At 46.5% G+C, this 12,703-nt stretch overlaps 2 protein-coding genes across 4 annotated transcripts in view; one reads left to right on the top strand and one right to left on the bottom strand.

Annotated features, from left to right (window-relative positions):
• FYCO1 (FYVE and coiled-coil domain autophagy adaptor 1) overlaps positions 1-12,703 on the bottom strand; it is a 71,328-nt gene that overhangs the window by 10,385 nt on the left and 48,240 nt on the right. For all 3 annotated transcript variants that reach the window (XM_032298027.1, XM_032298029.1, XM_032298028.1), the window contains one exon: positions 1,623-1,718. In XM_032298027.1, coding sequence (XP_032153918.1) covers positions 1,623-1,718 — 96 coding nt within the window. The remainder of the gene's footprint in view (positions 1-1,622; positions 1,719-12,703) is intronic.
• CXCR6 (C-X-C motif chemokine receptor 6) lies at positions 7,736-12,516 on the top strand. Its single transcript, XM_032298030.1, has 2 exons — positions 7,736-8,008; positions 10,882-12,516. The coding sequence occupies exon 2, from the start codon at positions 10,903-10,905 to the stop codon at positions 11,920-11,922; it is 1,020 nt and encodes a 339-aa protein (XP_032153921.1). The 5' UTR covers positions 7,736-8,008; positions 10,882-10,902; the 3' UTR covers positions 11,923-12,516.

Below are 12,703 nucleotides of genomic sequence, written 5' to 3'. Positions count from 1 at the left end.
TAGCATGCAAGGGACATTTTGGTAGCTTTATCTTTGCACATCTAGTCATTATTTCCCAGATGTAGGCTTATTGCATCATAGGGAAAATGCAATTCTTGAACTTTTGGTACATCCTGCAGCCACGGTGCTCTCCAGAAAGGGTGGCCCTGACACTTCATACTCCCCAGCATCAACGGCTTGTGAGGGGGCTACTTAATTCTTCCTGCTCGGTCTACCCCATAATTGAACATAGTGTCTGTCTGAGTGTGGTCCAGGGTCACCTGAGAACTGCTGGAATGGGTTATCTATTCTCTCACAACCACATCTAACCCGTCAGGAAATTCCGTCTGCACGATCTTCAAAATAGGCCCAGAATTTGCCCTTGTCCTCTCTGCCAACACTTGGTCCAAGGAACAAGGATTCCTCTAATACCCTCCCAACTGTTCTCCCCTCTTCTGCTCTTGCCCTCCATCATCTATTCTCCACCATGGCAACCAGAATGATCCTTTTTCGTATGTAAATTAGATCGAATCACTCTTAATGCTACAAACCTCATTTGGGGGGGTCCCATGTCCCTCAGATTCAAAGTCAAAGTCCTTACAATGGCCGACAAGGCCCTGTGTGCTGGGACCCTCATTCCCACTCTGACTCCGCCTCCTGGTTCTCTCTGCTGCAGGCACACTGGCCCTTTTCTCAGTCCCTGAACATGCCAGGCACCATCTCAGGGCCTTTGTGCTGCCTGTTCCCTTTGCCTGAAATGCTATTCCCTCAGATATATGCCTGGCAACTCCTTCACCTCCCTCAAGTCTTATCTTCTCAGTGTCACTCTATTTAAAATGGCAAATTCTCCTTCCCTGTTACCCTACTTTACCTTTCCCATAGCAAGCACCACCTTGCAACATCGATACAATATTGACTTGATTAATTATGTGTATAGTTTATCGTCTATCAACCCTTGCTGAAATGTAAGCTTGATGAGGGTTAGGGGTGGGTCTTTGTTGGTTTTGTTTACTGACATACCCTAAGCACTTAAAACAGTACCTGGTACCTCACAGCTAATGAATAGATATCTGTGAATGAATGATTGAATCTATTCAATGACAATTATGCAGCCCGTGGACATAACACTAGAGAACTCGATGATAGGGAAAAATACTCATGCTACAGCAAATTTTAAGAGACTACAAAATAAGATTTAGAATATTTGTTTGTGTTAAAAATTATATGTGTGTATGTGTATAAAAAAGACTAGAGCGCTATATATCAAAGTGTTTTGCTTATCTCTATTTTCCTAATTTTTTACAATGAAAGTGTTTTGCTCTTACGATAAGAAAATTAACGGGATATTTTGAGAAAAGAACATGGGGTGTGGGAGGAATAATTATAAAGGGGCACGGGGAACTTTCCATGGTGAGGGAACTGTTCTATATCTTAACTGTGGTAGTGATTACACTGTAACATTCATCAAAATTCAGGCACTGTATACTTGCTTGAATCTTAATGTATATAAGCTATACCTGAAGAAAAGGCATAAGCTGAAGCCTCACTGGTTTCAAGTCAGAGCCCCTGGGGTGGTCCCCAGTGCTGGCACTGGAGAGGCCAGTGCTCCTCCAACGCCAAACCAGGCAGCAGCTGCCACTTACATTAGTTCTCCAGACTTCAGCAGGCAGATTTCTGCATCCTGCCCCACGGGCATGTCTTCAGTGTCCTCAGGCGTTAGTGAGGTTGATGTAGTGTCCCTGAAATGCCACAAATGAGAACACAGACATTTAGCTATCAACACACAGGGTCTCACATCCTGGGGTCCACAGTCTTGGAGTCATGTAGCCAAATTCAGGTGCATGGAGAATCCTTTAATCGCAGAGGCCGTGACAGAGGCCCCAGCAGATTTTGTGAGTAGAGGGAGGGCCGCAGGGGCTAGGGCCAAGCAAGTGGACAGGGAGAAGACAATAGGGCTACAGCAGTTTCCCTGGAGCAGCTGTAGGGAAGAGACCTTCTGCTATAGACGGTGAGTGGAATCACAAATCAACCACTTTCCTAGCCCACGCCAACAGAGCTGTTGCCACAGGGCCAAGGTACCAGCGCCACTGGGTCCTGCCTTCTCAGTGCCAGTGCATGACTAGAGAAGCCTCTGGCCCATCCCTGAGGCACAAGAACAGGCACCCAGGGGAGGTTTTTAACACCGTCTCAGTTACTGATCCTTGGAACATATTGGCAGATTGCAGTCCCTGCACTTCACTGATGGGGACACAGAAGCCCAGGCAGTTCCTCAGAGGCAGGGCTGGAGGCAGAACTATACCCTGACAGCAACTGAGTGCTCTCCCTGTGGGACCCCAGGCTCAGCTCAGCCAGGTGCTTATACAATCTCAGGTGCCTCAGAGCCCAACCAGCTCCACTCCCCAGTTCTGACAAAGAGGAAACCTAGTTCCAAAACTAATGCTTGCCCTCCTGTGCTGGCATTAATGCGGAAGATCTCCCACTCAGTGTGGCTTCTTTTCAAAATGCTGAAACAATCCATGTTCTTCCAGGAGCTGAATGCCACCAGCCCTGAGCAGTGGGGGGCTCCGTCTAGCTGGAGGTCTCTGTGGCCCCCGAGGGCAGGGGAGGTGGTATGACTGTGGTGGGGTCCATCATGATTTCAGCTTCAGCACTGTGACTAACTATGTGGCTCACGGTGAGCGCTTTCCTCCTGAGACCCCGGTTTCCCTTCTCTAAATGGAAGGAGATGGAACTGGATGGACTCTGGGTTCTGATGGCTTGAAAAGGCTGTACATCTTAAAGGACTCAGAGGTAGCACTTTATGGAGCCCACTGACTGAGAAAGAGGTGGGCTTGCTCTGGTAAGCAGCTTCCTGCCTGCAGCTTCCCGTGCTCTTCTCAGGGAAGGTGCAGGAAGAATGTGGGCTGCAGCACCTGCTGCCACCGGGGGCATGATTTGTCACTTTGGTGTTTCTTTTTCTCCCTGGCCTCAGCCCCCTCTCTGTCCTCCTCCTTGCCTAACACCTCCTTCTTTTTGCTTTTCCAGCTACTGGTTTCCAGGCCCCCAACCTCACCCTGGGACGAACAGAAACAGGGAACATCAGTGCAAGAAGCTGCTCAAGGAGCCAGCTCGTGCAACCACCCACTCGGTAACAGGGAAGCAGAGGTCCAGAGCAGACAGGCCAGGGTCACTCAGGCCTGCTTTCATCCTTGTCCAAGGCAAATACCATAAACGAGATAAAGAGATAATGTAGGATGAGACTCTGAAAGCTGTAGTTGGTTCTCCCAATTTTCCTGCATTCAGGATAAAAGATATCCTAACATATGATCTCTCTTCATCTATCACCCTCCTCTCTGACCACAGTGATGACAGACTGCCTGATGACAGACAAGCAGACGATTCACAGAGCAGGTTTCCCAGACCTTTGCTGGCCCTGGTGGACACGCTACATGAGTGACGTGGGAGTGAGATGGGTGGGTGATGCAGTCTCAAAGGTAACAATTAGGGCAGAGGGCTTTCTTCTCAATAGGGTTTCAAACTGCAGGTCATTATCCATTTATTGGGCTGTGAATCAATTTAGTAGGTTATGACCAACATTTAGAATAAAATAGAAAATACAATAGTATATTGCATGTTACGAGGGTAAGTACTTATGAGGCTTGTTTTGACCGTATGTGTATACACATGCACACTAGGTAGCCACGTAAGATGTATTTCTTACTGTGGGATGCCCTAGAAAATGTTCCAGCAACTCAGAATACCAAGGGATGTAAGAGCTTGAGAAGGATGGCAACCAAAGCATGATCACTAGAGGGCAGCCCACCCCCTACTAGAGCTGCTTCCTTTCCTTGCTACTGAGGCAGAATCAGCAAAGATAAGATACTCACTGCCCACAAAGCCTTCCTCCTCCCCTTGCTCTGGTCATGGCAGCCTACTGCTAGCTTGGCTGATGGCATGCCACCCTTTCCTTCTCAGTTTCTGCAGGAGCCTGTGGTCAGTGGAGCTGAATATCTCTAGAACACATATTCCAGTCTGTCAACTTGTCTGTCCCTTTGCGGGTTTCACCCTGGCATGCCTGGGCACCTTGCTGTGCACACAGCCCACGCCCAGTGAATGTCTACATTATTTGTCTCAGAGTAAGGTTTTCTTCTGTCCCAAATGCTCCCAAAGGAGGACATACCCAAGGCTTCCGCATTAGGAGCGAGTCAGGATAAAGTGTTGGGCACAAACCAGGCAGTCCCGGGCACTGCAGTCCTAGAGTTCACATCTCTCTGCGTGAATCACGGTGGAGCCCCTCCAGCTTGGTCTCTACAAACGGAGTCTATAGTCCTTCCCAGTCACAAATCAAATGGCCTCAGCTTGCTTGTTATGTAATTACCACACAACTTTAATCCTGCAGGCTGCCTGCAGTACAGATCTTCCGCTTGTTTAGAAACTAGCAGAGGGAGGAACGGACGCCTGGAAAACCCCTATGGCCCAAGGTGCCTTGCTGCCAATCTTACCCAGAGGGCGCCATCTCCCCTCAGCCTCGCTAAGCCCGGCAGAGTGAGAAGTGTTGCTTTTTCTGATTGCACGGGCTCCTCTTGTCCCTCTGGTCAGCCTCCATCTGTGAACAGTCTGCCGTGAAGTGGAGGTGACTTCAGTTTAGAACTGTACTCTTCAATACAATAGCCACTAGCCATATGTGGCTATATAAACTTAAATTCATATATTAAACTAAACATTTGGCTCCTTGGTTGCACTAGCCACATTTCAAGTGCTCAGTTATCACCTGGACTGGTGGCCACTGTGGTCAGTGCAGGTACAGCACAGGCCTCTCACAGCAGAAGGCTCCACAGACCAGAGAAGGTTTGGAAGGTTGGGCTGAACCACACCACACACATCACATTCACTCTGTGATCTGGGGGCATCTTTTAATGTTGCTATCGATTTATTATTATTGTATTAACTTGATTTTACTTTGCCAATCCATTGCTTATAAATTCCTAGTGTTAAGAGTAGGTAGCTAGGCAGACATGAGCAAGGCACGAGAGGGCCTCCCTCCCCCAGGAATGTCAGGTGACCAGCAAGTAATGGTTGGGCAATTGTTAAACTGTCTCTCTAAAATAACTGGTTGCAGCCAGAGCCAGAGAAAGTCTTCCAATAGATAGAAAACATCTGAAGCTGGTAACCAGCAGCGTCCTGGTAAGATCTCAGGAGCTGGGCGGGTGGGCACAGGATGAACACTAACAGGCAAAATGGCAGTTTAGCCAGTCCTCTAGAAACATTCGACTGGTAAGGGAAAAGCACCTCAGGTGGGCATGCATACAACTCCAGTAAACACACTGACCATGCAGCCCCTAGTGCTGGCAAGCCTCCAGGCTTGCAGACAGCTTGCACTAAGGGAAGGGTCGAGGGAGAAGAAACACAAAGCCTGGAACCATGCCAGTGTATAAGAACCTCACATCATGGGCTGGACGGGGCACTCAGATCTCAGGTCACCTGTTTGGCCCTCTTCCAAGTATACTTTACTTGCATTTGTTCCTGCTCTAAAACTTGCCTCAATCTCTCCCTCTGCCTTAAACCTACTTTTGCCCCTTGGCCAAATTCTTTCCTCCAAGGAGGCAAGACTCGAGTTGCTGCAGACCCACATGGATTTGCTGCTGCTAACATACTCTGGCGCCCGTGACTCAGATACATAATTCCTATTGGTAAGACACTTCTACACCTCACCTTCTTCTGCTGGAGGTAGTCAACTTCAATACGTGGATTCCTTCTCCTGCTCTCCTGCTTATTAACAATCCCCAGATCAATACCTCTCAGCCATAGTAGCTCTGCTCCCACCAGAGCAGTAAATGTCTCATCTGAATCCTAGAACAGATAACTTAGCAGCTCTGCAATGTGCGGGAAAGGAGAGCAGGCCAACAGCCTGACTTCCAAGATAAACCTGCAGCAGGTATGTCTGCACTTCCCTTTTACTCTTACCCCAATTTTATTTAGAAAATATTTAGGTATTTCTGGGGAAATCTAAGACACATATGATTGGGTACCCACCCTTAAGAAGTTTAAAGTTTTGTTTCAAATAAAAGTAATACCCTTTAGACAATTAACACTACAAACTGGCAGACAATAAAAGGCATTTTGTAAATAAAAGACATTTTGTAAAATAAAATTTTAGCCCCGAACCTGTGAGTAGCTCAGCTCCTCAAATTTAGTTGCAAGTCTTTTGTACTACAGAGAAGTTTCCATTAAAGAATGGCCATGATAAGCCATGCTTTCTCAAATATTTCCATATGAACATGTATACACAGTCATGTAGGGCTCTAGGTGCCAGCCTGTTTTCCCCATGGAGTAGAAAGGCTTGCTAAGAATAGCATGGCCAAGGGTGTCTGATGAGGCTCAGGCCATTCTAATACTGCTCTATGGACCTGTCTTGAATGGCATGGTTGACTTGTACCTAGGTAAAACTCAGCCCTCAAAGCTTAAAGATTCCTAAATATTAGGCAGGGTTACTTTAAATTGCCATCCTGCCTTGAAAGGTCTCTTTCAGAAAGACAGGGATCTATTTGGCTCAGTCTATTCCTTTTTTCATTCATTCACCACTCCCTGCATCCATCTGTCCATTGGTATGCAGTCTATGCAGCCTCATGGTTCATGCCCATAAGGAACACCTCACTCATTTGTACCAGTTTGGTAGAAAGGATAGTCTGAACTAATTCACTGAAAAAATGCCTGCAAACCTACTAGAGGTCTTCAGATCTGTTATCACAGCTCCATACACAGAGCAGAACAGGAAGCATTGGCTTTGCAGTCAGACAGTACTGGGTGACCGCTGGGGATGTGTGTTCTTAGGCAAGTGGGCTAATCTCTCTAATCTTCTGTCTGCCTATCTGTAAGTGATTAGGATTAGATGGCTGTACACAGAAGCATCCAGCATAGGGCCAAGCTTGCAGTAGAACTGAGTGTTAGTCTCTGGATCCTGAGGCTGCTCCTGGTCCTTGCTCCCAATGCTTGATATTTGCCCTTAGGAAGAGCCACATGAGAAGGTCCACCTAGCAGGTGGTAGAGAAAGCAATAGCACTGGGGAGATGCAGCCTGAATGGCAGTGCACAGTCAGAGAAGGGAGGCCAGGCACCTCCACAAGAGGTCAGCTACTTCTAGGAAAGCAGACATGCCCCCAATTCCTGTCTTCCACCGTTATTTCCCAGAAGGGTCAGTAATGTTAGATCATGGAGGCTGACAACTAGAACTGTACTGAGATAAAAGTCGTCAACATCTGGGGAATTCCAGGAGTAGGGAGGGCAGACCAAGGAAACCAGATGATTCCAGCCAGGCTAGGCAGGGTTGGTGGGCACTGCCTGCTGAGGGGCCTGAGAGGTGTGGGCTTAGGAGGTGGGGCTGCACCAGGACCTCTGGCAGACCCATCATCATCCTGTTCATTGGTCTGGTAATGACACAGACCTAAGTGTGTATCTTCAATTTGCCAGTTTCTAGCTGTGTGGACTGGGGACTGTTATTTTAGCTATGGTCCTCGGTGTTCTCATCTATAACAGAGAGATAATATCCACTGCAGGGCTGCTATGGGGCAAAACCGCTATCACATATGCTGGAGCTGCATGTGCACGCAGAACCCAGCCATGCACTCAGCACTGGCCCAGGCCTCAACTGTTCCAAAAAGACGTCTGACTCATGAATTAAGTAATTTTAAGGTACCAATGCTACCATCTTCAGTGGATGGCCAGAGCCAAACTTCCTTATTGTTCCCCTTTAGTTTAAAAATAAAACCCCTGTCATGCTCTGACAGAAGAATCAGCCCCGAGGCAGAATGAAGTGGGTATGGGGTATCAGAGTCACCCATCCATCTCTGACTGACCCACGCATTACACAGGGGAGGGCTGATCATGTGGATTCAAAACTAAAAGACGGGAGTAGGGATGGGTCTCGTGTATAACCAGCTGAGGGCTCTTTAAAAAGGTTCAGCGGAAACATGAACCACATCACAGAAGTAGAGGCAGACCTTGCTTTGTGAGCAAGCTCATCTCTGGAACAAACCGACCAAGCATTTCTGCCGGTGAGTCATTTGTCTTACTCTTTATACTTAAAAGAAGACAGGGAGGACTAGCTCCAGGGATTGTTGGTATTCTCAGATTCCTGTCTGTAGTGGGGCACAGTGTAAAATGCCAGGCTATGGAGCTCAACTGCTTTTAGTTCAAACTCCATCACTGCCATCTGCTACCGTATGGGTTAAATTGGAGAAACATGAAAAACAGCGAACATGGTTCTGGGCACACGGTTAGTGCCTGTAGGCTGATGGTACTGCTAGCAATGGCATAGTCAGATACACCTGGGGAGATAGGGCGACTCTAGTTAGTGCCTATATTTGCTCAATGAATAATTTCTGTTTTCATTTCTTTTGCCTAAGACAGGCTGTTTTCTCAGATTATCATTTATGTTCTTTTTTCATTATAAATCAATGCACTACTGTAGAAACTTTGGGAACTATTAAAAAAAAAAGGAAGAAATAGGTCACCCATAATTCCCTCAGCTGAAGGCCAACTTCTAATAAAATGCGATCATTTTTTCCAGGTTTTTAAAAGTACAGTCAAAATCATATAGTTTATCATGAACTCTTAAATGAGTTCAGAGTACATGGCAGAGGGATTCAAGAGGTTCATGGACTCCCAGAATTGCAGAGGGGTGTATGTGTGTGTGTGTGTGTGCACACACGTGCATGCGCATTATTTCTGAGAAAAGGTCTGCAGTTTTTAAGAGATTCTCAAAAGAGTTTACGGTCAAAAAAGGTTAAGAATCACAATTTTATATCATTTTTGACATCTGTTTGTTGTAACAGTAATAGATAACACTTACTTTGCATATTTGTTTTGTGTTTACACTGTTTTTAGCAATTTAACTGCATTACATTTCCCAAAATTGTTAAAAATACTTCCTAAACATTTAAGTCATATTCTGTCTGAATTATAATTTGCTTCATCATTTATTATCAGACTTTTACACTATTTCCAAAGTTGTATATGTATTTTTTTGATTTGCAGAAATCAAAATAGGATTTTGATTACAGAAGATAAATAAATGAATATTTTTGGCCTCTTCTAGAAGAGAAAGTAATTTTTAATACTCTATTTGCACAGCACTGTCCAGGCCCAATCTGTTTACCAATTACTACATAACAAAGTTTACCAATTCTTACACATGAATTGGCACAGGTCCTTTGAGGAAATGCGTAATAGCAGCATAAGGGACCACCAAAAGCTGGAACAGGAGGATATCAAAAAAAGGCAAGGGCAAGTCAAGCAATAATGGGGAGCTGGATATTATTCTTAAGAGCAAAGCCACCTGTTTCATATTTTAAATTATGAAAATCTGTTTTTGCCTGTGTGAATCAATAACACATACACATTATCTTACCTACTCAATATAGTACCCCAGAAAGCTTGTGGGTGGCAGGATGTCTACTGGCTGACTTATCTCCCTTAGAGATCTAACAACTGTGGTCGAAGGGCAAGGATTATTTATTAAACAGTCTTAGCCCAAAGGCAACATCCTTCCTTGCTAGAGAGAAAGGGCACTTTGGCCCCTGGAAAGACAGAGGCAAGCAGCAGCATCAGAGACACTGTTCCCAGTCAGGACTCAATGTCACGGACAGAAGTGTTTCTGAGTCGATTAGGAGAGGTAACCTCATTGTTTATATGTCCTTGTCTGGTCAGGCAATATTTTGACTTTGCTAAACTTGGCAGAGATTCTATCAAAACACCTGCCCTTCTTCACACACCTTCTTGAGGTGCTGGCCAGACATGGCTCCAGGTCACTGGAAATGAGCTGCTGCATGTTGAGCATCTGCAGGTCAGTAGCAAGGGCACTCATGGGCTGATGCTACTGCAGCTGCTCCTGCTCCCACACCATAGGTTACATGACCCTTTGTCCTGTCCGTGGTCTTTGGCAGGGTCACAGGGCAGAGGGAAGGGTCAGAGAAAAGTGACATCCCTGGGTAAGAAATGCAGCCCATCTGGTACCCCATTTCAATTGAGTCTTCTGCTTGTTAAAGGAGGCCCCTAAGTCCTAACCTGACAATCACCTAAGCTAAGACAAGGTTCCCCTTTGGGGAAATCTACCTTTTAAGAGACTTCTTGCTCAGAAGTCTTCAGGAAATGAGACTTTGATGGTGGAATGCCATAAACTGTGTTAGATGCTAAAGGAGAAAGTTTATTTGGGAAGTGAGGAGAACTACCCAATGCTTTATCCATGAAGCCAGCTGAGCCAAAGTGCTGCGCAGCTATGGGCTTTTTTGTGCCTTGTTTCCCCATTAGTAGCCTTTGAAAACCTATGCAATTGAGGGGAAGTAAAGGCAGGAAGGACTGCCTACCCAAGCAGAGCAGTCTTGTCATCCCCAAACATCTGTGGTCTCCAGGAGTCTCCTTGATAGCAGAGCCCCCTGGCAGGGGCACTGGCTTTAGCTTTCACAATGTATTAGGAAACGGGGCTCAGGATGGGTAGCTGTGGTGAGGCAGGGGGAGATGAAAACAGGCACTTCCCATTGATGAGCTCAGATTATCAATGGGCTCAACCATCCATTCTCATGCTGCTTTTCCAAAGAGCACTGTGCCCACCTGGCAGCAGGGCGACTTTTGCTCTCAAAATACTTGAGCACAGGATTTTATGGAATGTACTTAGGGGTCAGTTATGAGTTGTCTCCTGGATGGGTGAGATCCTGAGAATTTTCAGGCTAATGGAGAGTCCTTGTCCTGCCTGATCAATTTCCCCTCAGAATTGGCTATTTTCAATATTGTTGCTGTGTTGTTCCTACACATCCCAGTGGGTGAGTTCAGGAGACAACTATTTCCCCCCTAAATGTGGTCAATGGGACAGCAGAAAGACAGAGAATGGCATCCTCAGCCCCAAATATAATTCCTGGGTTCTTATTCATAGGTGTTCATTAGAACAGACACCATGGCAGAGTACAATTACGAAGACTATAACAGTTCCTATGAGAGCAGCCGGGAGGAGCATCAACACTTCCTGCAGTTCAAGAAGGTCTTTCTGCCCTGCACATACCTGGTGGTGTTCATCTGCGGCCTGGTAGGGAACTCCCTCGTGCTGGTCATATCCATCTTCTACCATAAGCTGCAGAGCCTAACGGATGTGTTCCTGGTGAACCTGCCCCTGGCTGACCTGGTGTTTGTCTGCACTCTACCCTTCTGGGCCTATGCAGGCATCCATGAGTGGGTCTTCGGCAAGGCCATGTGCAAGACCCTACTGGGCATCTACACTATAAACTTCTACACGTCCATGCTCATCCTCACCTGCATCACTGTGGATCGTTTCACTGCAGTGGTTAAGGCCACCAAGGCCTACAACCAGCAAGCCAAGAGGTTGACCTGGGGCAAGGTCACCTCCTTGCTCATCTGGGTGATATCCCTGCTGGTTTCCTTGCCCCAAATCATCTATGGCAATGTCTTTGATCTCGACAAGCTCATATGTGGTTACCATAATGAGGAGATTTCCACTGTGGTTCTTGCCACCCAGATGACACTGGGGTTCTTCCTGCCACTGCTCGCCATGATTGTCTGCTATTCAGTCATAATCAAAACACTGCTTCACGCCCGAGGCTTCCAGAAGCACAGATCTCTAAAGATCATCTTCCTGGTGATGGCTGTGTTCCTGGTGACTCAGACGCCCTTCAACCTTGTGAAGCTCATCCGCAGCACACAGTGGGAGTACGATGCCATGACCAGCTTTCAGTACGCCATCGTAGTGACAGAGGCTATCGCATACCTGCGTGCCTGCCTTAACCCTGTGCTCTATGCCTTTGTCAGCCTGAAGTTTCGAAAGAACTTCTGGAAACTTGTGAAGGACATTGGCTGCCTCCCCTACCTTGGGGTCTCACATCAATGGAAGTCTTCTGAGGACAATTCTAAGACTTATTCTGCCTCCCACAATGTGGAGGCCACGAGCATGTTCCAGCTATAGGCCTTGTCAAGGTTTTGAATAGCTGCTCTGGAATTTGTAAGGCATGGCTGTGTCCTCTGGATCGGTGAGGCAGGCTTTGTTTATAGCTTGGGCCTTCTCGTGGAGAAGTTATCAGACACTCTGGCTGGTTTGGAATGCTTCCTCTCAAGTGTGAATATGTACTGTTCTCTTCTTGAACACTCATGCTGAAAGCACAAGTAGGAGGTCTAAAATTTTTAAGGACTTTCCTTCCTCTATCCCCAAGAATGCTGAAACCAAGAGGGATGACATGCAACTCCTATGCTGTCAGGTTCTCCTTAATTGGCACTGGGGCTGAAAGTTGAAGAGGTGAGCACAGCCAATAAAGTTGTTGATGGTAGGTGGCACACTGGGTGCCCAAGCTCAGAAGGCTCTTCTGGCTACTGGGCAAACAGCGGAGGTAAGAGCAGCTGTGAAAACAAATGCTGACTTATCAGGCTCACACCTCAACCACCAGGGCACCTAACAGAAATGAGATCAGGTTCTGCCTCACTTTGGGGTTTGACTTTTGTATAGGTAGATGTTCAGGTTGCTTTGATTAATCCAGAATAACTAGCACCAGGGGCTATGAATGGGCAAGACCAAGAACGGCCCTTACCTGCTACTCTTTGGAGTAGATGTCAGTTTTCCAACAATGGGCAAAACAAAATTATAATAGGCTGAGAACTCAAGAGGTCCATGGAATGCTTGAAGAATGTGCAAAACAGTGTTTAAGACTGTAATGAATATAAGCAGCATTTTGAAAATGAAATTTTCCAATGTC

Source organism: Sapajus apella, unplaced genomic scaffold (assembly GCF_009761245.1).
Source record: "Sapajus apella isolate SASKATOON/1434 unplaced genomic scaffold, GSC_monkey_1.0 scaffold38, whole genome shotgun sequence".
NCBI lineage: Eukaryota > Metazoa > Chordata > Mammalia > Primates > Cebidae > Sapajus > Sapajus apella.
This window is presented reverse-complemented; position numbering and strand designations above follow the sequence as displayed.

What these genes read in the sequence shown, in the direction of transcription:
- CXCR6 (XM_032298030.1), top strand. Translation starts at nt 10,903, where the DNA reads ATGGCAGAGTACAATTACGAAGACTATAACAGTTCCTATGAGAGCAGC.